The sequence below is a fragment of the Lipophrys pholis genome (assembly GCF_963383615.2).
Source record: "Lipophrys pholis genome assembly, chromosome: 13".
Lineage (NCBI taxonomy): Eukaryota > Metazoa > Chordata > Actinopteri > Blenniiformes > Blenniidae > Lipophrys > Lipophrys pholis.
Window position 1 is genome coordinate 23,538,481 of NC_137632.1, and position 24,918 is coordinate 23,563,398.

At 43.7% G+C, this 24,918-nt stretch overlaps 3 protein-coding genes across 4 annotated transcripts; 1 reads left to right on the forward strand and 2 right to left on the reverse strand.

Annotated features, from left to right (window-relative positions):
* Positions 1-2,674: 2,674 nt before the first annotated feature.
* On the reverse strand, positions 2,675-9,498 carry LOC308118943 (sterol 26-hydroxylase, mitochondrial-like). Of its 2 annotated transcripts, none has more exons than XM_080478662.1 (9): positions 9,233-9,498; positions 8,076-8,257; positions 6,557-6,756; positions 5,119-5,223; positions 4,754-4,917; positions 4,463-4,629; positions 4,228-4,309; positions 3,692-3,892; positions 2,675-3,371 (listed from the first exon to the last, which is right to left on the reverse strand). In XM_080478662.1, exons 1-9 carry the CDS (start codon positions 9,476-9,478, stop codon positions 3,240-3,242), a joined length of 1,479 nt encoding a protein of 492 aa, XP_080334788.1. In that variant the 5' UTR covers positions 9,479-9,498; the 3' UTR covers positions 2,675-3,239. The 2 variants fall into 2 exon arrangements, with proteins under 2 accessions (XP_080334788.1, XP_080334787.1); XM_080478661.1 differs by having other exon boundaries at positions 5,026-5,223.
* A 1,271-nt stretch (positions 9,499-10,769) lies between these two features.
* bcs1l (BC1 (ubiquinol-cytochrome c reductase) synthesis-like) lies at positions 10,770-14,572 on the reverse strand. The gene is made up of 7 exons (XM_080478741.1): positions 13,938-14,572; positions 13,583-13,722; positions 13,308-13,502; positions 12,458-12,521; positions 12,201-12,373; positions 11,956-12,073; positions 10,770-11,819 (listed from the first exon to the last, which is right to left on the reverse strand). The coding sequence occupies exons 1-7, from the start codon at positions 14,255-14,257 to the stop codon at positions 11,567-11,569; spliced, it is 1,263 nt and encodes a 420-aa protein (XP_080334867.1). The 5' UTR covers positions 14,258-14,572; the 3' UTR covers positions 10,770-11,566.
* Positions 14,573-16,232: 1,660 nt separating this feature from the next.
* Positions 16,233-24,918, forward strand: znf142 (zinc finger protein 142). The gene is made up of 7 exons (XM_080478223.1): positions 16,233-16,700; positions 17,023-17,244; positions 17,943-18,767; positions 18,850-19,027; positions 20,147-22,829; positions 23,173-23,278; positions 23,367-24,918. Exons 1-7 carry the CDS (start codon positions 16,295-16,297, stop codon positions 23,870-23,872), a joined length of 4,926 nt encoding a protein of 1,641 aa, XP_080334349.1. The 5' UTR covers positions 16,233-16,294; the 3' UTR covers positions 23,873-24,918.

The window sequence follows — 24,918 nt, forward strand, 5'->3', positions numbered from 1 at the left end:
AAGTAAAGCAGGAGTATAACAGGTAATTCAGTTCAGTTCAGTTTTATTCCTATAGTGCCGAATGCAATACATTTCATGTCGCTTCAAGAGAGAAAATTATATTAGAGTGACACAGAGGCACCTGCCCTGATGAATTCTATTGACCAATCACAGTGACAGCGCCACCTCATGGATGGACAGGTAGTGCTGCATAAGCTGCTCCTACATGCTCCTCTCAGCCTGAAACTTTACATGTATGACCACAGTCGGCCGTCATCACACCCATAGGGCAAAATACACAGTCAGTCACAGCGCCACCTGGGGGACATGCTTCCAACCGCACACCAGCAAGGATGCGAGGACCCCTTATGGTTTGGTTTTTATCAATTTAATGGATTTCCATTACACCAACAAATTCCAAAATAAAATTTAAAAAAAAGTGTATTGGATGAAATAATTCACATTTTTAAACTCTACAATTTTTGGGATATGCTTGCAGACATTAATGAGTAGAAAGCCCTGACACCCTGGATTCCTCCAGCTTCTGCCTGCACTGAGTGGAAGTTATCGAAACGGTATCTTCATTACAGACTGCAACACATGTAAAATCAAACCTGCTGCTGCTTCGCTCACTGGAGCTGTGATATCAATTTCATTACAGGAATCTGATACGAGCACAGTGCATGTGTAAATAGTGGCATTACCGTAGCAAGTTAATGTTAAGTATTTTATTCCTAACTTGTTTTTGCATATTGCACCTTTAAGAAATAAAAAAAAAAAACTCTGTTTACACAAGTTTCTGTATGAATGTGTCCTGAGTAGTGAGGTAAATCTCTGCTGCAGTAGCAGGGATTTAATCTGCAGTCATGCCTCCCTCTGCTGGATTATAGTGACACTACAGTTTCCCCCCACCTTGATGGCATAGTTGTAATCTTTTAGTGTGATTTTTGTGTTAAATTACAGAGGAAAAACCTTTTTTCAGTATGATTCTTCCACAGTTTGACCCAATGGAATCAGGGGTGTCAAACTTAAGGCCCACAGGCTCCAATCCAGCCAGTCAAACTGCCAAGCAAATGGAATAAAGCTTTATGTCGAGATTGCAGTCTTTTTCTGTACTAATAATTTGGGTTTGTGAAAATATAGACATTTTCATCACAACAAAGAAACAAAAATTCTAATCAGATGTCATGATGGTTTCCTCTACGTCTGGGATTAAATAGTTCGTTTTGATGGCTGCCACTAAACCATTTTGTTAACTACAAGATTTGTTCACATTTCTAAAAACGTCATTGAAAAGAGCATGAAGTTCAGTCAAAGTATTTCAGTCTATATTATCAGTTTCCGAACAGTTGACATGGGACAAAACATGCACACACATACACTTCCCCCTGTGTCTGTGAAAAGTTAAAAAAATAAAAATAAAAAAACAAAGTCCGACATTTCAGGTCATATCATAATTATTATTCACCTGTATTAACGAAAAAAAGACTATTGAACCATAATCTGCTTCGGATTAAGATTATTTAACAACATGATTCATCCCCGGTCTGGATTTCTTCCAACAGACTTTGTTTTCCAGAAATTGTGTGTTTGGGGATTTTCTCAATAATTTAATAGCCATAATATGATCCGGATCTTTCTTAAAATTTAATCTCTTCTGCTTTGGTACACAACCAACCAGCCTATTAAATGTAATTGATTTTTGATTCCATATTTCATGAAAAGCAAAACTTTTCATCTGAACCCTGAATACTCAATATGATCCAGATGTCACCCAAAACATAATCACTTCCTCTTTTGCATGTTTTCTATGAGTCTGCAGAGTTAGAAAAGAAATCCATCAACAAGTTTTTTTTGTTAACTTGTTAACAAACAGATCAAACGTACTTCTTAACAGAGGTCAACAAATCTGACATTGCTTTACACAGAATGTTTTTTTAAACTTTAAAATGTTTTCCACAAGCGAGATTAAGTATCATCACTGTGTGTCCAAGCTCATACTTGCATTAATGCAACAACATATAGTGGCTATAATACAAGATAAGTGTGAATGATTGCATGCCAAAGGAGTACGTGCCATCCAAACAACATTAAAACAAGAACTTCATCATGAACTCATCACACAATATCCTCCCTCCCTCAGCTCATGTTCAGGTTGATAATGCTGAAGTGTTAGAGCATAAATATGTTTCTCAGAGTGATACAGCTGGCCTGCTATTTTCAGTTTTCTATTATTAGTCCTGAGGTTGGTTGATTGGTATGTGCAGGCTGTTTTTACACATCATGATGCTGTAGTCAATCCTCCTGAACTAAACCTGTTCCCAGCTGCAAGGCTTTATTTGTGGTTGAGAAGTGCAACATTATTAAAAGGTGCTTTAATAAAAAAAAGGGCACCTTCAATTTGTAGTTGCGGCTCCTTTCCTTTCTTTTGCACAGACAACACGGCAACTCATGTAAAAAGTGTGCGACTTGAGTCAGCAGTGCAGAGTGTTTGTATTGAGTGTCGTCTGGCGCTGAAACTTTTCCAATGACAAACTGAACACAGAAAGTTTGACTCATCCTGGTAGTGCTTCACTGTGCCTGAAATACCTGTTGTACATGCAGGTATTTTTGAGAAATAAATTGTGAAAGCCAAGTAAAATAAACACGTTTTTTTTACAACCTTTTATTGTCTTTTTTTTCTTCTTTTTTTTTTATCAAATCTACTTTTTCTAAGTAATTGGCCTTCTTGACCAAAAGGCAATTTTTTGTGATTTTCAGCCAAATAAAATTTGTCTGGAGCCACAAAACATGTTAATTATCTGAAATGAAGAAAAAAAACAACCTATCCTTGCATTCATGATGTTTCATAGCTACAATTTATATATATTTTATTATTAGTTTTATTTTTTAGTCAATTTGATAATTGTTTTCTGAGGAATTTTTTCCTATTTTAGCGATCTTATGCATCTTTGCTATTTAAGCCGATTTTGCAATGCCGCAGTCTATTTCCTAATAGAACTGTTTTTGCTATATCAGCAATGTTAACCTTTAGGCTCCATAGCCGCAGGTTGCAGAACGCTGATATAGACAATTGTTTTGGAATGAGACACATTCTTGAGTTGATTTATGTGCCACTGCAAGAGAAGCACATGTTTCATCTTGGCCACTCCACTGACACTTTTCTGGCTCCGCCACTATCCACGGGCTGCAATTCTGAAAAACTCCTACATTCACATGCTTATTAACGACGTCGTTGAAAATAGTCCACCAAAGTCAAATCAAGCTTCCGTTTGACGCCGTCTGTCCACGAAGCGCAGGTTAAGCTGCTGGTCTGGTACCAGTACCACCCGGCAGATGGTCTTCACCTCCCCCATGGAGGGGTCTGGCTGGACCTCAAACTGCCTGAGTAACTGGAGAGAGGAAAGGAGACATTGTTATTTTACTTCAACCGATTCTACTGCACTGATTTCTGTTAGGACTTTAAGATGCTTGCATGTTAATGGAACATATAGTCTTTGTTGCATGTTCTCCTTGTGCATGTGTGGACTTTATCTCAAAGTTCAAGAAAGTGCGTCCCAGATCATCTGCTAACATTACGTAAATGTGAGTTTGCCTGATTTTCTGTGTTTGCCCTGACTAAAACACAGGGTGTTTCCATTTCCAGTTTGGTCTAAATATGTACAGAGGATTGATGCATTTTCATGGGTTCCCCCCCCCCGTTGTCACCAACCCGAGCCAGAAGCAGGTACATCTCCAGCTCGGCGATCCGGCGGCCGACGCAGCCTCGCACCCCGAAGCCGAAGGGGATGGATCCGAAAGGGTGAGGCCTTTCACGACCATCCCGGAGCCATCGCTCCGGTCTGAACTGCATGGAGTCTGAGAACGTGTCTCTGTCATGACTCATGGCGTAATGAGCGAGCACAAAGGTTGTCTGCAGAAAACAACAAAGGGCAAACAGATTTTTCTTTACACCTCTGAGGGGATTGGATATTCAATATCAACATGTTTCAGCACACAGATTCTTACTGTTAGGATGTAACAGAATTTGCTCCAAATTTGCTGTAAATATTGATATGAATGTATATATAAGTGTCTGGGTCCCCCAGAAAAGAAGGCTGGGAGCCACTGATCTAGGGCAGAGTTTTGTTTTGTTTATTGGGTAATTTAAAATGTTTCTGCCAAACTTTTTACAATGCGATGAGGAAATCGAAGGGTTTTTTGCAGTTTCATACTAAACGAATAGTTAAAGTCACTAAACACACCCACTTTCTTTGGAATTTGATATCCACCAATGACAACGTCCTTTTCTGTCATGATTCTGGCATTCGTGGGAACTACAGGATACATCCTGCAAGATTTAATAAAGCAAAACAAAACAAACAAACAAAAACAAACAACTTCAACACACCGCAACACGTTCAATCTTCCAATGTTAAGAAATGAGTGCGTCTCTACATCTACATTCATTACGTGTCACAGCTACAGACCATCCTAACCTCACCTGAGCGTCTCTTTGATAACAGCCCTCAGATAAGGCATGTGGGTGACGTCTGCAGCAGAGGGGATTCGGTCCGGCGGTCCCATCGCGGACACTTCTTCATAAAGTTGGTGCTGGACTTGAGGGTTCCTGGACAGCTGGTACAAAGCCCACGTCAGGGTGTTGGAGGTCTTCACCATGAAGAAATACAAAACGTTTAGTTGGAAATTTCCTTCGATTGAGTTGTCGCACATGAAGGAGAAAACCAAGCGTTTCTGTTTGGTGAAAGGATCTGATCCAGAAGACTTGATTCACCGTGTCCACTCCGGCCAGGAGAAGCTCTGCGATGCTGCCGTAAACATCTTTGGTGCTCATCTGAGTGTTTGAGAGGAGGTACGTCAGATATTCCCCCTCCACGTCCTGCTTGTTGTCCAGACGCTGCTGAATGAGCTCCAGTTTCCGGTCGATCAACCCTTTTGCTGGAATAAACACAGAAATGTAAGGATTTCCTTGAGGGAGGAAAAGGTCCCGTTCAGACTCAAACGTTTCTGCTTGAACTCGAAACATTAAATGAAGCTTCAGCTTACCAAAGGTGAAGATGCCGTCCCAGCCAGCGAGGTACCGCTCCCAGTGAGGCAGCAGGCCGCGGCCCCACTTTGGAAATATGTGCGCGGCCATACTGTTGGTGAACATCAAAGCAATGGCGTCGATGAATTCTTGAGTTCCAGTGGGGATTTCCTTCTTCAGACAACCGAGCCTCGTTTCAAACAATATGGACGCAATCCCTGAGGAGGAAAGAAAGAGAAATGGTCAGAAACCTTTTCGGGTTCAAGCACATGTCCAAAAAGTCACATAAAAGTAGATGATATTTAAAGAAGCAAACACACTTCTGGGCTTATTTGTATAGATTTGCCCAATGATGTTTACTCTAATGACTGATGTTACAGAGACCATCGTGTTCATTCTAATACAGACTTGTTGATAAGTATATATCACTATAGTTTACCAGTTGTACTAAACATTATTATGAATGCTTGTTGTGTAAGATTTATAGAATTTGTAAAAAAAAAAAATATATATATATATATTTTGCATCACATTTATATGTAATGCAATTACTCATTGCTTTGGCAGAACATCTATTCCTTCCTGTCAGTGGATCTGATTTTATGTCTTTAACCTGAAAATATGGAGGGAAAAGATTAAATTGTGACACAAAATCAGAGCATGTGCACTAGATGAAAAAGTGTAAGTTGCAGTTTTCAATTTTCAACAGATTTTGCACAAAAAAAGCTAAGAAATGTCACAGACAAATATGATTTTGGTTTAGTTTTGCACTGGTTCCTGTGTGTATGAGTAAAGTATGTTTGATGTAACTGACTTAAGTTAAAAAAAAAATAAACAAGCTGGGAAATAAAACACATTTCTATAACTTAGTTTCAAGTGCCTGAAATATACAAAGCACGTTTGAAAGCACAGGATTCTGTCTCAGTGGAGCTTGCATTTGATGAATCAGTAGTTATATTTATACTGCACCTTTAAATCAAGTATTAACATGGCTTTCTTATACTGAGCGCTCTTGGTTTGGAAGAAATGTCCAAAATACCAAATAAAATAACAGGACAAGTGAAAGTATCCACACAAGCAATAAAACTAGTGATGTCAAATGCTTAAAATTTGAGTTGCTGTGGATTCATTTTGATTATTCACGATTAAATATCATTCATTTTTAATCTATATCAATCGTGTTACATTTTGCATGAGACTCAAGAAAGAAGGGAATATATATGCACTTAACACATTTATTAAACACCCTTAAAAAAAAAAAAAAAGTGTGTTCCGATTACTCCCTTTTCAGCAGCTGCTAATTCAAAATCACGTCTTGGCACTGAACAAGAGGAGAGCCCACTTACTAGAAATGAGTAAACAGTGGAACGATGTGCTGAAGTTGCGAGATATTTGCAAGTCATCAGTGGAGCTCATCATGAACGCCTGAATGAGCTGACCACCACTGCAAAGGTTCCGTTACGACCACATTATTTGCCCATTATTTGCTCATTCAAGTGTGCGACTAGTTTTTTGTCAGAGTTGCAAGAAGATTTCACATTTACCACCCACCTTCTAGTGAAAATAGGTAAAACTCATTAGATACGTTGGTAACAATATCTCCTGTCGGGCTGCACTGCCGCAAAGACTTCATCTTCTTGATGAAGTCTGTCACCACGTCATTTATCACCCCATCGTACTGGGCCGAGTCCCTCGGATGCAGCAGGCGCTTGTTCAGGACCACCCTCAGATTGTACCACCTTTCACCATCCCTGGATCAAAAAGAAAGTCTGAATCGAGCAGATCGTGTCCAGTTGATGATGAAATGTCAAGATTTAGGGAATAAATAGAGTAACAAAAAAGAAAAAGGGACATGGATTTACCTCTCCTGCAAAATTCATCAACTTTACTAAACTTTAGTTACAGAACCCGGCGTTAGCAGCAGTTCTGTCCGCAGTGGCAGGTTTCAGCTCTATAGCTGGTTTGGGTCAGGACTGCAGAAAACTCTCTATTGCTAAAAAGATAAATAAATTCTGATTGACATGAGCAGGCACCGTTTAAGCAAAACAAAAGATGGTAAACTTTCCAGGTAAACCTGTGGACCTGCCTGTCCAACTCCAGATGTAACCTGCAGCAGGAGAACTTGATTTGAAGACGAAGAGTCTATGTTTTCTGCTGCGTTGCTGGATGTGAGTTTCCAGTCATTATCCTGTAAAACCCACTTTCCTAACACAAGGAAAATGCATTTCTATCTAGAATACCGTGACTACCTTCAAATTTCATCAGTCTTTGGATATCTTCAGAGCCTCCACTACCAGAGGCAGCCTTGCAGCATGATGGTACCTCCACTTTGCTTTATAGTGGATTAGCTGTTTTTTGTTTGTATATTTCCTTTGGAGGCCTGAGGAGCTTTACATTTTGAAAGCAATTGGATCATTATGAAATAGATGCCTTTCTGTCTATTTTATTTTTTTATTTTTTCAAAGATCCATCTATTTTTATACACCAGGACACTGGATTCAGTCCTTGCAGACTATGGATGAAGGCAGACAGGAAACACCCTGGACCAATCAGCAGTCCACCACAGGGCAAACACAGAGACACAGACAATCACACATACAGTACTCACATTCACTTCAAGGACAATATTGAATTACCAACTAGCCTAAAATAAACATGTCTTTTGTGGGAGGAAGCTGGAGAAAACACACACATACAGAGGGAGAACATGCAAACTCCACAAAGGAAGACCAGGCTTGTACATGAACTTATAACATATTGGCTATAAGGCAAGACAGAAACTATTTACTTTTTTTTTTACATTATTTTTCTTTTAGTTGCACAAAGCAAACATTACAACACTGATCTCACTTCGGGAGCATTTCTCAATCCACTTGATGGATTGTATTACATAACCAGTAATAACCAACATTCCAGTCTGGAGGAAATCTGTTTTACTCACACGGCGCCACTTGTTCCTAAAATGCCCCTACGTGAGCAAAACAGGTTTTACAAGGATTAAAGTGCTACTACATGCACGCAGGAAGGGTGGCAGCAGGGGAATGGAAGCGGAGCACTGGTGTGAACTCACTCTGTGAAAGGCCCGTAGCCGAATCCTTTCATATCACGAAACACCTTCCACAGAGACATGTCTGCACGGCAGGGAAACTTCTCGTCCTTCCTCAGGAGCTCCTCCAGCAGGTCAGGGCAGGTCAAACAGACCTGCTTCATCCCGTCTCTGTAGATCGGCCCGTACAGCCGCTTCTCATAGATCTGATGGAGGGCAGCGACACGGGGGTCATACTTGACTGTTGTGTGTGAATTGTCTCATTAAGGTTAATAGCAAATGAGCTTCGTTTTTACTCTAAAGGATGTTGCAGATTTACCGAGCCGAAGCTGAGAGTTCAGCTCCGACCGACAGAACATCTTCTATTGTGCACGGTCACTGGGGATAAACGCACTCATTCACACCATGACCTGAGTCTGTTGAGACCAATTTTTGTTCAATTTGGAGAAAAACATACAGTGACGTCCTGAATATACTGAATGACCAGGTTATTCCATCAATGGATTTTTAATTCCCTAATGACACGTGCATCTTCCAAGATGACAATGCCAGGATTCATCAGGCTCAAATTGTGAAAGAGTGGTTCAGGGAGCATGAGACATCTTTTTCACACATGGATTGGTCACCAGAGTCCAGACCTTAACCCCATTGAGAATCTTTGGGATGTGCTGGAGGTGGCTTTGCGCAGTGGTCATCATCTGGGTGAAAAATGAATGAAACTCTGGATGGAAAGAAATCTTGTGACATTGCAGCTGCTGATCGAAACAATGCCAAAGCGAATGTGCGCTGTCATCAAAGCTAAAGGCGGTTCAACGGAATATTAGAGTGTGTGACCTTTTCGTGGTGGCGCCTTTTTATTGGACAGGCAGTGTATCTTAAAAACCAAAGGAGCACAAACGAAAACCCTAACCCTAACCCTTTCAGCGCAAACCAGCTCTAACGCGGCACTCGTGACTGACATCATTTTTGTTCAATTTGGACAAATTGGGGGAGCTACATGAACTCAGATTGACTCCTTTAAAATATAGTTTAATATCTGAAAAACGAAAGCTCCATCACAATATTTTTTCCGGCACAAACCATCACTAATGCAGCACAAAGGATTGAGACCATTTCCACTGAGTTTTGCGTGGGATTGGGGTCCAGCTTCAGTTAGGTGTCTGACCTGTTCCCAGACGTACCTGTAGTTCATGGGTGCGGTTATAGAAGCCCTGAAACACCATTCTGTAAAGGAACTCCAAGAAGCGGACCCGCGGGAGGTCCTCCACTGTCCGGGGTCTGTCCGTCTGGAGGGCTGAGAGGGCCCCCGGTGCAGAGGTCAGTCTTCCTGCCCCCCTGCAGGCAGCCGGGGCCACCGTGTTAGGAAACGGCTGGAGCCAGGCACCGTTCCTCAGCTGCACCGCTCTCCGGGACAGCGAGGCAGCCATAACCACAAAAGTACAGCAAATACAGAGAAGGCTCCTATTACATACAGGAGAAGGGCGGAGCAGGGAGAGGCCATGGCCCACACAAAGCTTAACCCTTCCCACACAGCACCCAACACGGAACCAAATGAACTATGAAATGAATGTGAAAACTACATTTTTCTACATTGTAACTTAAAACATAAAGTAAATTCTCGTAAAATACATCAAGTGTGTAATAAGTGCATTCTCTTGTGCATATAAGTGGATTTTCCTCATTGAAATAGTGCATGGTGGGTTTGGTGCTTGGTTTCTTACATTGTCGTCCAAAGTTACATAAAGGGAATTATTTGTCTGTTTCTACTCACGTGTCAAAAGGTCAGTGGATTGCGTAATCTCTCTGGCATCCATTAACTAAGCAGTAAAGTAAACTAAGAAGTGAAGGCTGGATAGATTTCCCTCTTGAAGGAGGCCCAGAGTCTCCAACAGCAGGAGCTTCTGACAGCTCCAACACAAAAACATGTGACGCTTCAAGTATCAGCCTGAAAACTGGACAATGTGGACAACTTAACAAGCTTTAAATATCTCAAAGGAATTCCATGAGATCAGCTGGATGTTGGGTTTATATTAGCAAATTTTGCTTTTCCCATTTCCTGAACAGCTGATTGGCAACACATCGTTTCTCCACAATTCGACATCAATGACCAAAAGAGACACCTTTTTGATGCTTTATATCAAATAAAATGTGTGAAGCTGTAAAATCTTTAAAGTTTAACCTTCAAATGAGGATAGCAAAGTGAATGTAAAGTTGTATATTTCTGTCGCACACAAAAAAAGGGTATTTTAAGTCAAATTTACAATGTTTTCTATGTTGGATTTAGAGCTGCAGGAATTACATTGGTCTTACTTTGAAACCTTCATAATGGTTTAAGCCAGTTTAGCAGTTTTAGCCGTTCCAGCCACTTGTTAGGAATTTTACCCGTTCAAAGCCTTTTCAGATGTTTTCACTGCCATTAAACTATTTCAATATTTTTATTGTTTCCTTTTTAACCTAGCATTTTAAGCTGTTTTGACTGTTCTTCCTAACTTGCTGTATGTACTTTTCACAATCGTAGTTTGTTTCCTTTTTAACCATGCAATAGCCTTTGTGAAATATATCCTGGTGTAAAAAAAAAAAGGGCGGTTATTTATAGATGTATTTTCTGAAAGCTTCAGAGAGCTGTCATAGCTCTATCATGAACCAAGAAGTAAACCTCTGGTTGCTATCAAAGGACACAGCTAAAGACAACTGTGATTAAGTGTTTCCAACGATCAGATTTAGTTGTTTAATCAAAATTGAGTGAAGAACATGCTTTAGTCAACTTTTAAACAAACATGGATTGAACATGTAAGCAGATAAAACAGCAACCATCTCTCCTGTGTGTGCAAGACAGAAATTATTCCAAATGTCTTGATTCCCCCCAGACATTTTTTGATTTGACTCCTATTTTACCAGGTGTTCGAGATCAAATGTACACCTGGCCAGTATGGCAGCATTATAATCAAATGGTTAAGGTTATGGTTACGTATGAGAAGAGACTCATTTCTTATTAGTTTTAAATTTTGGAGGGGGGAGGGGGGCTAGGACAACAGCAGAGGAAATAAATCAACAAGCATGGGGTTGGATTAGAATTGTTTGATATTCAAAGCATCTTGCTGAGGTGAGAAGCTTAAATATTGAAAATGAATCGTGAAAAAGTCACATCACAAAAGCTGCCTACATCTTTTAGTCTGAGCTTTTAAACACAAGTCAACCACAATGAGAAGCAGACTTAATTCTGAGCCAAGCATCTCAAACACACTTATGAACACAGGACAAGTCCTTCATCTGTGCAGTGAAAGGTCTGATCGGACCACCAGCACACAGTAGCGACAATATAGTTTAGTTTATCAAATATTACTGACAACTGAACAGCACGGGGACACAAGGAGAAGACAATGGAGTGTTCAGACAGCGGAATCATTTCAATCCTTTCAGATTATGTAAAAATAACTACAAGACAGAATGTAGAAAAGAGTTGTTCTTCAGTTTTATTCAGTATTCAGTCCGTGGACCCCCCCCCCCCAGCCTCGTCACTCCTTTATTTGGCCAACATTGTCTATAGATCCTGCAGAGTCCATTTTGTGCAGCAGGAAGTGTCCCTGCACTTGTGCGGCGCTGATCTCAGCGTGAGCGGCCAGGGCTCGCTCTGCGAAGCGCTCCCCCTCCGTGGGGGGTTCCAGTGGGTAGAACCGGCGGAACATCTGGCTCAGCTGGAAGCGGTCACAGTGTCCGATGTACTGCTTCATGTCCACCCGGCCGGGCCTGATGAGCGCGGCGTCTAACCTGAGGGCAGAGCACACACACACACACCAAGGTAGCAGTCCGTGTGGGATTTGTTTTAAGCGTTTAATTCATCTGACCGAAACTTTAATCCAAAAAGCTTTTTCTAAAGTCGTGTAGCTGTACCGTCCAGTCGTACCTGTCTATAAAGTTGGTGGTCATAAAAACGATCCTTGCTTCTGATGAAGCCACACCATCCAGAGAGTTCAGCAGGCCGCTGAACGTCAATCTTCCCATCCCCTGATAGGCCAGAGGGTCTGAGAGGTGGAGAAACACCAACAGTTATTCTAAATCAGGGGTGTCAAACACATTTCCGTTCAGGGGCCACGTACAGCCGGACCAGTAATATAGTGCTATAATAACCTTTAAATTTCAACTACTCACTCTCTGTGGGGAGCAGATCTCGGCTGACGAAGGCCGCGTCCACGTCTTCCAGCAGAATGATGCTCTGCTGCGGCGCCACGCTCAGCAGGTGGTTCAGACGGTCGTCGGACAGCGTCCGGTCGCTCAGGCTCATCAGACAGATGCTGTAGCCCAGCTCGCCTGCCAGCGCCGTGCTGAAAAACAACACAGGCATCGAATCAGCTGCAAACGGTGAGTTCAGAGACTGTAGAGACGACGCAAAAGTAAGAGAAGCTCACATGAAACTGCTCTTTCCACATCCGGGCGGGCCGTAGAGCAGATACCCTCTCCTGTAGGGAATACCTGCAGAGGCACACAATGTCAAAGAAAACTGATATTTTACTAGATTTCTTTAGATTAAAGGACACAACAAAACACCGAGACCCGAGCTGAGAGATCAGTGACGCTGTCATGAAAGACAGCAAACTAGCATTAGCCTGAAAGTCATGCAATCCGGGGCAGTTTTTAAAAACACACAAAAGCTATAGGAGAAGTCTTTTATGGACATTTCAATGTGTTTTACACCAGAAGGTTTAAATTTAATTGAATAACTTTTATCAACCATCCAGTGTAAAAATGTGTCATTAATTAATGCTGCGTACATCGACTTTCAAGTCAACATTTGTATAAAATAAGTCAAGAGGATCAAAGACATTTAAGTTCATTTTGATTGCAACTGGGCGAGACTAACAAAATGATAGACTTGTAATGAAGGAATACCAACAATGGAGAAATGTTCTTTTTGTTTAAGCGGGGTAAAAAAAAAAATCAACAAGTTCAAATATTTTCACATTTAATGTTCTTTTAATAAAATTTCTAAAGAGTTAAAAGTGCAATCTGAAATCTGACAACGTTGCCAAAGCTCTTTAGATTGAATGTTGAAAATCAGTTCAAAACATTTCTGTGGAATTTGCATTCCTCCCCCAAACTCGACATCGTGGTTTGACTTTGATGCAGCAAAGTTTTAAGTGTCAGTGTTTCCTCTGCTCAAATGCAAAGTTTAACACATATCGTTCATGCCATTCTTGTGGGATGACTTTGACCAGCGGGTCACATGTTTGAATGAGACTCAACCTGGAGAGCGCTTACCTCGATCGGTGTACCACTTTGGGTTTCCAATGAAGTCCTTCACATCATCTACGATCCTCTCAGCCACGCCTTTCTCCAAGACCACAGAGCTCAGGGGTCTGCGTCGTCGTGGAAACCCAAAGGGCCTCCACTCTCCTCCCATGGCTGTGTACATCACCGTCCGCCCTTCTTCCTGCTTCAGGGCCAGTTCTCTGGCTGGGAAAACACAAATGACATTTACACTGAAGGAGCGGTCACAGCTGCGAGCTTAAAACATGTTGTGTGTGAATCCGTACCTTCCTGTAAGATGTTAAAAAAGATTTGTCTATCTCTGCCTAAAGCCGTGAAAGTGACCGACTCCCAGGGAGTCCCGGTGTGTAAATCCACCATCTGCTTCTCTCTGGTCCGCTCCACTCTGATCCATTTCCTCCCGTACCTGGAGACCCCAAAGAACGAGTCAAGTAACATAGTGCAAATCTATATCCAGTGGCTGATAACTAAGGACATATGCCAGAATCGCAAAACCAGACTTGACAGTGTGTTGAGGATTAGTTCTGACCAGAAGATGTTTTGAAAACTAGTTCTGACCAGATGATATATCGGGGACTAGTTCTGACAACATGAGGTGATGTATTGAGGACTAGTTCTGACCAGATGATGTGGTTTCCAGGACTCGGGTGGAAGTCGAACTGTGTGTGAATCCTTCCGCTCTCGTGCGCCAGGTACGAGGTCTCCACGCTCAGGTGCTGTGTGTGTTTGGCGTGCTTGGTGATCCAGCTCAGCAGCCAGGTGTAGCTCTTGTCCTTGCTGGGTACCTCCAGGGTGATCATGTAATTCCGGCGGAAGAAGATCATGCCCACCTGGGCTCCCTTCCTGGCCACCGCCAGCGCAGTCCCGACCCCAACCAGCCCGAAACCGGCCCCGAAATACGGGTTGTCCTTCAGGCCGTCTAGGAAGTCTGACAGGGGCATGGTGGGCTCTCCTCCGGCGGGATCAGGCGTTATATCGTCGTTCTGACTCTTTGTAAATCCACTCAGGGTTAAAACTCATGGATAAATCCGCGTTTGTTCCAGTTTGTTTACATGGATTTTTGCAGCTTTTAAACGATCTAATGACAACTGCGACTAACTTTACAGACGGTAACGTTAAACAAGAACCCCCCCTACTTGTGTCTTCATCTTTTCTTCATCATTGTGGTCTTGTGTAACCTTCTTTAACCAGATAACTGCGCCATGTGAGTGATGTATGAATTCAATGACAGGACCTTCATTCCACTTCCTGTGTCCGACCGGCCCCCGGAACTCGATAACAATAGTTCCGCTTCAAGCATTTGAGGCTAATATGATTTTACGTGCAAGCTTGAAAAATTGTAACTCTACACCGAGGTCACAATTTAACGTGTGGATTTTACATTATATTCATGCAGCTAAATGAGCCTTGAACTGGAAGGAGGCGGCGCTGAACACCGTCCGACGAGAAACAGGAGAAGCAAGCAGACGATAGCACGCCGCGTCAATTGTGACAACGTGAGATAATTTGTAATCCTTGTATAATTGTTTTAAGAAGACTGTTGCTGCAAATGTTTGCTGTACGTTGATGTAAATTAAGATTCACGTGAGTAACAAACAGTATTCGTGGGTTTTAGCAGCCGGACAGAGCAGAAATGTTGTTGATGTTTTGGTTTTCAGATAGAAAGCTGCGCGGAAAGTCGGGCGGTAGGTTAAAACATTAAATATGAACGAACATGTGCTTTCATCGCCAAATAAAATCAATAGGAATGCTCATGTATGCCGAAATAAAGGGTGTTTTTTCAGCTGATGGAAAAATACAGGCTTGTTTTTTTTATTATCTTATTGCTGTAACATATTTGCAAAAAAGTTGGGACAGCTCCCTGTTTACTATTGTGTAACGTGCTCTCTTTTTACATAATATCTTTTATTATCTTATTAGATCATGTAAGTTTTTGAATTACTAAGTTTTTATACATTTTCAATGTTTTTCTTGTTTTGGATCACTTGACATCTAACCTTGTTAAGTTGTGGTTGATTAGTCATAATTAGGGTATTTTACTTCACTTTCTTTTACTTTTAGTATAATATGTGCCAGTTTATATTCACATTTTACACAGTGTTCCAATTTTTTTGTGTATTTATTTTGAGGGGGGGGTGGGTGGAGTTTTTATTGGTACTCCTGAATAATTTATAACTACGGAAACAAAGTGCAGAACTTTAGAAAACAGTTCAATCAGATGTTTGCATGAGACTCATTCAGTCACTGTTATATAAGATGAGTAATCTTCTGCTGCACACCATAAAACAGTAAGTATTGTCAAAAACTGAAGCCTGTAGTGAACTTAGTGTGCCTTTGTTGGCCTGTCTCTATTTCATTTTATTATATCCGCTTTAAAAACATCAGCATCAGGAAAATAAATCATTCATGGGTCACGATTTTTGCAGACAACCCGATGGGCCAGAGTGTGAGGTCCCGACCAAGGCTGCTTGCAACTTTAATTTGTTTTCGTCACTGTAAATGTGATTTGATTGTGGTTGTTTATCATCATTTAGTTTTTTGGGTGATCAGAGTTGAGTACTTTTGCATATTTGCTTGTTTTAGTGAAAATCTAAGCATTTTCATCACAACTTTAAAGTTTAAATTTAAAGGTTATTATGGCACTGTTTTACCGGTCAGGCCCATTTGAGAAGAAACCGAGCTGTATGTGACCCTATAATGTGTTTGACTCCCCTGCTTTAGGTGGATTTTTAGTATTTAGATGGTGGATTTTGTGTATAGTGTTGTAAGGCTCCTGTTGCTGCTGCAAACAATAAGTTAATCAAGTGCTATTTATAATTCACCTATATTAATTACAAAAAAAAGTTGTAGAAAATATAGACTAAAATGCTGGATCATGTCTTGTAACAGAATGATGTGCTCTGTTTTCAGAAACGATGCATCCAGAAGGAGATCAATGTGAAAAACCTGGACAAAGTTGCTCAGGCAGTTCTACGTCTATGTCTCAGAGCCCAGCAGCTCCATCCAGCGCAGAGCCGAGTCCTTACAAGTGTTCTCAGTGCCCGGAGGTCTTCTCCAAGCCCGCTGCTCTCAAACACCACTTTAAAGCCAGCCACAGCCGCCATGACCCCGACGGCCCGTTCCCTTGCTCACAGACAGGTTGCCAGTTCGCCGGCACCGAGCGCCGGGATTATGAAGCCCACCTGATCGCCACACACGGCCTGACTCTCGTTCCCTGCTCCTACCGGTCCTGTAAAGTGTCCTTTCTCACACGGGGAGAGATGGAGAGCCACCGGCGGAGCCACAAGCCATTCGGCTGCCTTCGCTGCAAGTCTGCCTCTCAAAATGTGAAAGAGCTGAAGGAGCACCTGTGTGGACACAAGCACCTGCCAGAAGAGGCTGGAGGTAAATGGAAAAACTGGCTGATATAGGAAAACACAATCGACTGGCCTGCTTTCATAGATCACATGTCTCACTGCTTGTCTGAACATTAACCTTCTTGGCCTTCAACAAACTGCTTACTAATGCAAAATAAGCATCTTTTTAAGACGGTTGCATTTAATTAACCTCCCGTTGCTGTTTTACTGCTCTATAGCTTGAGTTCTCTCATATTTTAAATACCTTTTTTAGCTATTTCATAGGAAAAAAACTGTTTGCTTGGAACTGTATGACTAGAGAGCATCTCTTTATAACAGAAATCTCGACTGCGTTTGGTTTCTTTCATCAGGAAACGAGTCTGAGCTCACAACTGCATGTGCCGAAGGTAAACAACATCCCGAGATGTCCAACAGGCCAAAAAGAAAACGGAAACCCAAAGCAGCTGCCATCTCCTCGTCACTACAGGAGGAGGAGGAGGTGGTGGCGGAGGAGAACAAGTCCAAACGAGCCAGGAAAGCAGTGGGAAAGCACAGACCGCCTGCACAGGCTGCTGCACTGCAGCCATCTAAAGGTTTGCACACATATCATCTCCTCAATCCGTTACATTTCAATTGAGTGTTTTAGGTTGAGATGGCTTGAGCATGTGCCGAGTAGAGATGGTGGATGTCCTGGAGAAAAATACATCGGAATTTAACTTAGTTGAATTTTGTGGAATCACAAAAATCTAGTTGGCATGTTTACACAAATATATCTTTACTGTGTTTCATTTGGTACTTGTTTTCTACCACTTTTGGCCAAGTGAAGAGGCTCTTTATTGACCCAGTTGGACTCCAGCTGGTTTAACGCAAGGCTGCCATACATGAGGCCTGTGGGCCAACACCGGTCCACAAGAGGCTCCAATCCGGTCCTCCAAACCACCAAGAAGATTGTACAAATTTCAAAGAAAATATAGATTTTTCTTTTTTAATTTATTAAGCGTTATTGGGACATTTCACTGTATTTTGCACCAGAAGGTTTTTATTAAAATTGGCTGTATGTTGACATAATAGTGAACTTCTGTGGTGTGAAAATATTGACATTCTCATCACATATACTCTGTGCCACAACTTTAAAATTTAATTTTGAATATTATAATGGCACTGTTTTACCGGTCTGGCCCACTCGAGATGAAATTGGCCCCCAAACTCAAATGTGTTTGACACCTCCGGGTTAAAGTAACAGATGGTTTTGTTGCAAATGTCAAGTTTAAACAGACTTGTCTTTTCCTAGAGTACCTTGCGGAGGGATCCGAGCACATTTATCGCACTCACACCTGCCCCATCTGTCGCCGCTGCTTCAAGATGCGCTCTCACCTGCAGGAGCACCTCCACCTCCACTTCCCGGACCCCGGCCTCCAGTGCCCCACCTGCCAGCGATACTTCACCAGCAAGAGCAAGCTACGCATCCACAGACTGCGGGAGGCCGGAGAAAAGCTGCACCGCTGCCACTTGTGCGAGTACTCCGCCGTGGAGAGGAACTCCATCCGACGCCACCTGGCCAGCGTGCACGCCGCCGAGGCAGAGGGCGGAGTCGACACCCGGAGCTTCCTCTGTCCCGCCTGTGGGGAAAGCTTTTGCCAGAGCAGAGCGCTGAAGGCTCACATGAAGACGCACAACGTTGTGTCGGAGGACAAGCCGCTGGCCTGCTTCCAGCAGGGCTGCTCTTTCCAGAGTTCACTGCGAAAGGAGTTGATCAAACACACGACCGAGGTGCACGGCGTCAACGCGGTGGAGTGTCGCCATCACGCCTGCGGCGCAGTCTTCCAAAGCGAGACGGACATGGAGGCTCACTACCGGACCCACCTGGCCTACCACTGCTCGGAGTGTGACTTCTCCTGCTCCAATAAAAGCACCTTCCTCCAGCACCAGCGGCTCGGCCACTCGGGGAGCGAGAAGCTCTGCTGCGACTTCTGCTCCTTCGCCACCTTCAACCCGGTGGAGTTCGAGCAGCACATCGGACACCTGCACGCCAACGAGAAGATCCACCGCTGCTCCCAGTGCAGCTTCGTCACGTCACACAAACGTGGCCTGAAGAGACACGTGCTGATGCACAGCGGTGAGAGGAGGGCATTCACTTGTCACCTGACGATTTTCTCCTTCGCACTGTTTGCAGTTCTCATGTTTATGTTTATGTTCAGGTGAAAAGCCTCACAAGTGTAACCACTGTGACTTCCGGTGTCGAGACGAGTCCTACCTCTCCAAACACATGCTGACTCACTCGGATGACAAGAACTACATGTGCGCTGAATGCGGCTACGTCACGAAATGGAAGCACTACCTCAACGTGCACATGAGGAAACATGCAGGAGACCTCAGGTAGACGTTTTGTAATTATTCAACTTTGGCAGAAACCTTCATTTCTTGTGGAGGTACACTTGGATACTCAGATGCGTTTGCAGTTAGTTTGGTCTCATAGCTATTCAATGCATGAATTCATTGTTTGAGCATTAGCTTTAAAAAGCTAATACATACACTCATCAGTCTTGAAATTATGAGAACCAGCAGCATAGCTGACCCTAGTTTAACTCCCAAAACTGTCCTAACCCTTTATGCTTTGACTTTTGGTCTCTAAAAGTTTTATGTTTTTCTTTCCGTATTAGATTTGAAGATCCTGACATCAAATCCTTAAAGTCCAAGAAGTTGTAATGTGGAGTTGTTGTCCATGTTTTGTATTTACATCCCACTGATGCTTGACTGGATTGAGGTCTTGAAAGCTCAGTCAACACATCAAACCATTTTAAAACCATTTACCAATTTTATTTCTATAGCGCCAAATACAACACAGCAGAAACTCCTTCTCTCTCTGTGGAGCTGCACTCAACACAACAAACAGAGATGGACTGCATTGTGTGTAACACTTATATCAGAACCAGCAGGAGGAGCTACAGTGGAACTTTTGATTGTTTCGGCCATTCTTCAAATCAGGGGTGTCAAACTCATTTTAGTTCAGGAGCCAATCTCATATTGAGTGGGCCCGATCAGTAAATTCACACCATGATAACCCTATAATTTAAAAAAAAAAAAATTCTTTGTTGTGCCACAGAATATATGTTTTTAAAAAGTCAATATTTTTCCATATCTGAAAAATTCAAACCAAAATTTGAGGTCTTCGGCCTCATTTAAAAGAACTCCAGGATTCAGTACTACATTAACACAGTCTTTTATATAAATTCACCAATTATTTTCTCAGACTTTGGGGATTGATGCAGTGGCACCTTCTTTGTAATTTACCTCTGATAAACGACCTGGAATGAAGCTGTCAGGACGTCTTTCATTTATTTAACAGTTGAATTAGTATAGAAATGTAGCTGAACCACTCAAACAGGCTCTTGTTTCAACACCGTTGCATTCCTATATTGCTGGATGTCATGTAAAATATACAAGAACAGAGTTTTGTGTGGTATAACGAGTGAACAGTATGTCTCCCCCTCCTAGATACACATGTGACCAGTGTCCGTATCGATGCCACCGCATGGACCAACTCAACAGCCACAAACTACGCCATCAGGCCAAATCGCTCATGTGTGAGATCTGCGCTTACGCCTGCAAGCGCAAATACGAGCTCCGCAATCACATGCTGGCCAAGCACTCCGGAGAGCAGAAGCAGCCCGCCGTGTTTAAGTGCAAATACTGCAGCTACACCACCTGCTACAGGCAAGCGCTTCAGAACCACGAGAACTGCAAACACACCAAGCTGAAGGAGTTTCGCTGCGCGCTCTGCTACTATTCCTCCTTCAGCAGCATCAGCCTCTTCCTCCACAAGAGGAAAGCTCACGGCTACGTACCCGGAGACAAGCAGTGGCTGGAAAACTACGCCGCAAAGGAGAGAGAGAGGAACTCGGCAGAGCTCACGCAGGATTTTTACGTCAAACCGTCGGTTTGTCATGGGCAGTCTACAACTCCTGACACCCAAAGAGAACGATCCGGCTCAACAGATCGTGAAGGTCTTGAAGAAACCTCGGCCGGATCACAGCCTGTCACGTCTGTGGATATTTTTGATGTTGTGTCTCAGGAAGTTGTCAAAGAAGCTGCTTCAAACAGTCCTTCATCCGTCAACAGTCCAGAGGAGTACTGCACGCTGGTTTTAACTGCACTTCCAAACCCAACTGTACAGAATGAGGAGCCGTGCTCAGAAAGCGCGCCCACGATAAACGGTAATGTAATTGAAACGTTACAGGAGGCGGCGGACTTCTCTCCAGCAGCAGGTTTATCAGGGGACGATGACGCAGCAGAGCCAGATGGAGACGGCGAACACAGTGACTGTGAGCCTCTGGGCTGTGCCAATCCAGCTGGGCCAAACCAACCGTCACAGTCTGAGATCCGTCTGAAAGCCATGAAGAAGCATGAAAAAGACCAGGCAGACGCCATGGTTCTAGAGGGTCGGGTGCAGATGCTGGTGCTGCCGACTGAAGATGTGTATCGCTGTGACCGCTGCTCTTATGTGACCCGTAAGGAGAGTGCTCTGAAACATCACCGGGTCGCTGCGTGTCACGACAGGTTGAAGAGACACCAGTGCCGGGCCTGTGGCACGCAGTTCAAGCAGAAACGCGGCCTGGATAGCCACCTTAAAAAGAAATGCCCATCGCTGCTGCAAAAGACAAGGAACTTTGCAGGAGTTTCAAATCTTTGTTTGACTTTGAAAGAGGACTCTGCTGTCATTGAAGGGGGATCTGAACAACTAGATGGGGCAACGTCAGATCAGACGTCTCTGTCCTCACAAAATGAAATATCCACAGATATTGAGCAAGAGAATTCCCCTGTGGTTACTGCTTCAAAAAAGCTTCAGAAAAAATGCTTGTACACTAAAAAAGATGGAAAATTCCAATGTGAGCAGTGTAGCTTCTCATCAGTCAGACTTCTGACACTTAAACGACACCTCTCAACCTGCAGAGAAACCTTGAAAGATGACTGTCGGACAATTTCAGGGGTCTATCATGAGGAAAGAAATGAGCCTGAAAAAGAAGCCCTGGCAGGAGAAGGTGAACACGGCCTGTCGGAACGTCCCAGGAAACATCGGCTCTTTCGTTGTTCAAACTGTGCGTTCGGTTGCAATCAGAAAAGAGCGCTAGAAAGCCACGAAAGGAAAGGCTGCATGCAGCCCGGTGACATTCAGTGCAGCACGTGTTCATTTGTAGCCAAATCCAAGAGCTCGCTGAGTCGTCACGTTCTGGACATTCATAAGAAAACCCGGTTTGGAAATGGTAACGCTAAACGTTTGCATTGCCCGCACTGTGGCTTCAGTTGCATGCAGGACCGAAGCATGGTGCAGCATGTGGCGCTCAAACACAAAGGCTCGCGTCCTCACCGCTGCCGTTACTGCCCGTTCACCACCACGAGGCGCTACCGCCTGGAGGAGCACGAGTCCCTCCACACGGGGCTCGGTCGCCACAGCTGCGACGTCTGCCACAAGACCTTCGGGGCCATGACGAAACTACGTCAGCACAAGATGCGGATCCATGACAAACGGCCCACGCAGCTGTGCTCGCTCTGCGACTTCAGCAGCTACACGCTCGACGACGTGCGGCGCCACAAGCTCCGGTGCCACACGGGGGATTTGCGTCATGTCTGCTCGCACTGCGAAGCCCGGTTCAGCTCGGAGATCGCTTTGAGGAACCACTGCAAACGCGTCCACCAGCTCCAGGCCTGCTTCCCCTGCAAACAGTGCGACTACACGTGTAGCAGCGACCTCGATCTGAAAGCGCACCAGCACAGCGTCCACGCTCGAGTGCAATGCGCGACCTGCCGGGAGTCCTTCGAGACAAAGGAAACCCTCGAGCGGCATCAGAAGTCTCACCGGGCACATCAGTGTTCGCTGTGCCCCTTTGCTGCAAAAGCAAGGCAGCTATTGGCCCAGCACCTTCTCGGGGAACACGAGGACGGGCCCCCGGAGGAGAAGCCGCTGAAGTGCGGCACCTGTCAGTTTGCCTGTCGGCATCAGCTGGTGCTGGAGCAGCACCTCCGATCTCATGGGAGCAAACGCTTGTACAAATGTGCGGACTGCAAGTATTCGACACGGAACAAGCAGAAGATCACCTGGCACATCCGCATCCACACCGGGGAGAAGCCGTACAGCTGTGAGCAGTGCAGTTACTCCTGCACCGATCCGTCCAGGCTGAAGGTAAGAAGAGATCATTGGGAGTGTAGTGAAAAACACATTAGTGTTCCATTTCTGCCAGTATAGTGATGGTAACTTATTTCATTAGTGTTGGTGAGGTTGTATCTTGTTACTTTGTGGTACATAGGAGCTGCAGAGAGGCTGCCTCTGTCCTGCTGTTAGCTTCAGCAGCCTTTTTCAACTAAGGACCCATTCACACATTCTCAAGTGAAAGTGCAAAACTTCTGTGACATTTATATGTGACATATATTTTTATGAGATAGATATATATATATATATATCATAGCTTCACTTTGTTTCTGTGATTGGAGGTAAGTGTTTAAAGTTCTGTAAAAACTTCTTTCAGCTTCACATGAGGGTTCACCAAGAAGAGAAGAAGTATCTTTGTCCACAGTGTGGCTATAAATGCAAGTGGGCCACTCAGCTGAAGTATCACATGACCAAGCACACAGGTACCCAGAGACAAAATCAAAGCTTTTATTATCTTGGTTATACTGTGATTAGATTATGTTGAGCTCATGATTCGGTTCTTTCTTGCAGGAGAAAAGCCGTACGCCTGCGACGACTGCGACTATCGCACCAACCGAGCGGACGCCCTGCGCGCACACCGGGACACGCAGCACTGCGACGCGCGCCCGTTTGTCTGCGAGAAGTGCGGGAAAGCCTTCAAAACGAGTTTCATCCTGAAGACCCACCAGCGGCAGCACAGCGACGACCGGCCGTACGTGTGCGGCCTGTGCCAGAAGGCCTTTCGTTGGCCGGCTGGGCTCAGACACCACTTCCTGTCCCACACCAATCAGCAGCCTTTCCGCTGCCGCCACTGCTCGTACAGAGCCAAGCAGAAGTTCCAGGTGGTCAAGCACCTGCAGAGGCACCACCCGGAGATGGCGGTGGAGCAAGGCGTGGTGAGAGACGCCAAAGCTGGGAGTCTCACCCTGAAGGAGGCGTTGCAAGGGACTCTGGGAGAAAGATCAGGGTGTGAGCTTCCTCCAGGAGCCACTGAGGAAGAGGAAGTGGCAGAAGAGGCTGTGGCAGCACAACACTGAAGAGGCACAATATAGATGAAGCACTGGGTTGTAGAGCACTGGTTCCCATCCTGGGATCTGGGACTTAGAATAGATTTACACGATAAGACACTTTCTGGAATCTAGTGCAGATCTGGGAAACAGATTATTGGTTTTATGACCTGTCAAATATTTTCAAGTCAAAACGGAAAAGTTTCATTGCTTTTTGGTTGCTCGGAACCACTGAAAAGGCAACCTTTTGAAAAAAAAAACCCAGACGGAACTTTTTGAAAACGCTCCAATTCCGTCTGGAAACGCAACTTTTTGAAAATGCTGCGCATTTACTGCAGCTGTAGTAAATAGCTCTTCTGCACATGCTCAGTGAATGGACAATGTTTTGTGTGGGTTCAATTCAAAAACACACTAGTGGCCCAAAATGCTTACTATATCGTTTTTAGCATTTTTGCTGTTTCTGTGTAAACCAAGTTTTCAAAACGTTTCGGAACGAAAAACACAAAAACGATGCATTTTCACTTGAAACGCTGTGCAAACGGGACTTTGATTACAAACTACCGGCTTATGTATGTTGGTGTGAGATGTGTCTGCCAGCGTTTGACTTCACAGTACTGTTTTGAAAAAACTTTAGGTCCAAGCCTTTTTTTTGGAGGAAGTCTGGAGGCTTTGAGGAACAACGGCATTGAGCGTATTAGAATAAAACACTGAGATGATAATCCCTTTGGTCTCCAACACAAATCTCACAGGAAAAGGCAGTGTCACGTTTCACAGCTAAACCATGGCGGAAAAAAGAAATTCCAATAAAGTCTGACATCTGGAAAATAGTTACTTAATACAAAGGAAAGCTGGACTTTGTTGATGCAATGAGGAAGCAAGAGTTAACCAATCTGAAAACAATTACAGTTTATTTTTTAATCACATGCTGGTGTCATCTCAAAAACTTCATTTCTTTGTACTGCTTGTTCCCCCTTCTGTAAAGCCTCTGGACGTGCAGAATTTATAAATAGGTGTTTTGTTTATTTTATGAAGAACTATAAAATGTCGATGGAATAAAAGACTGAACCAGAGATGTT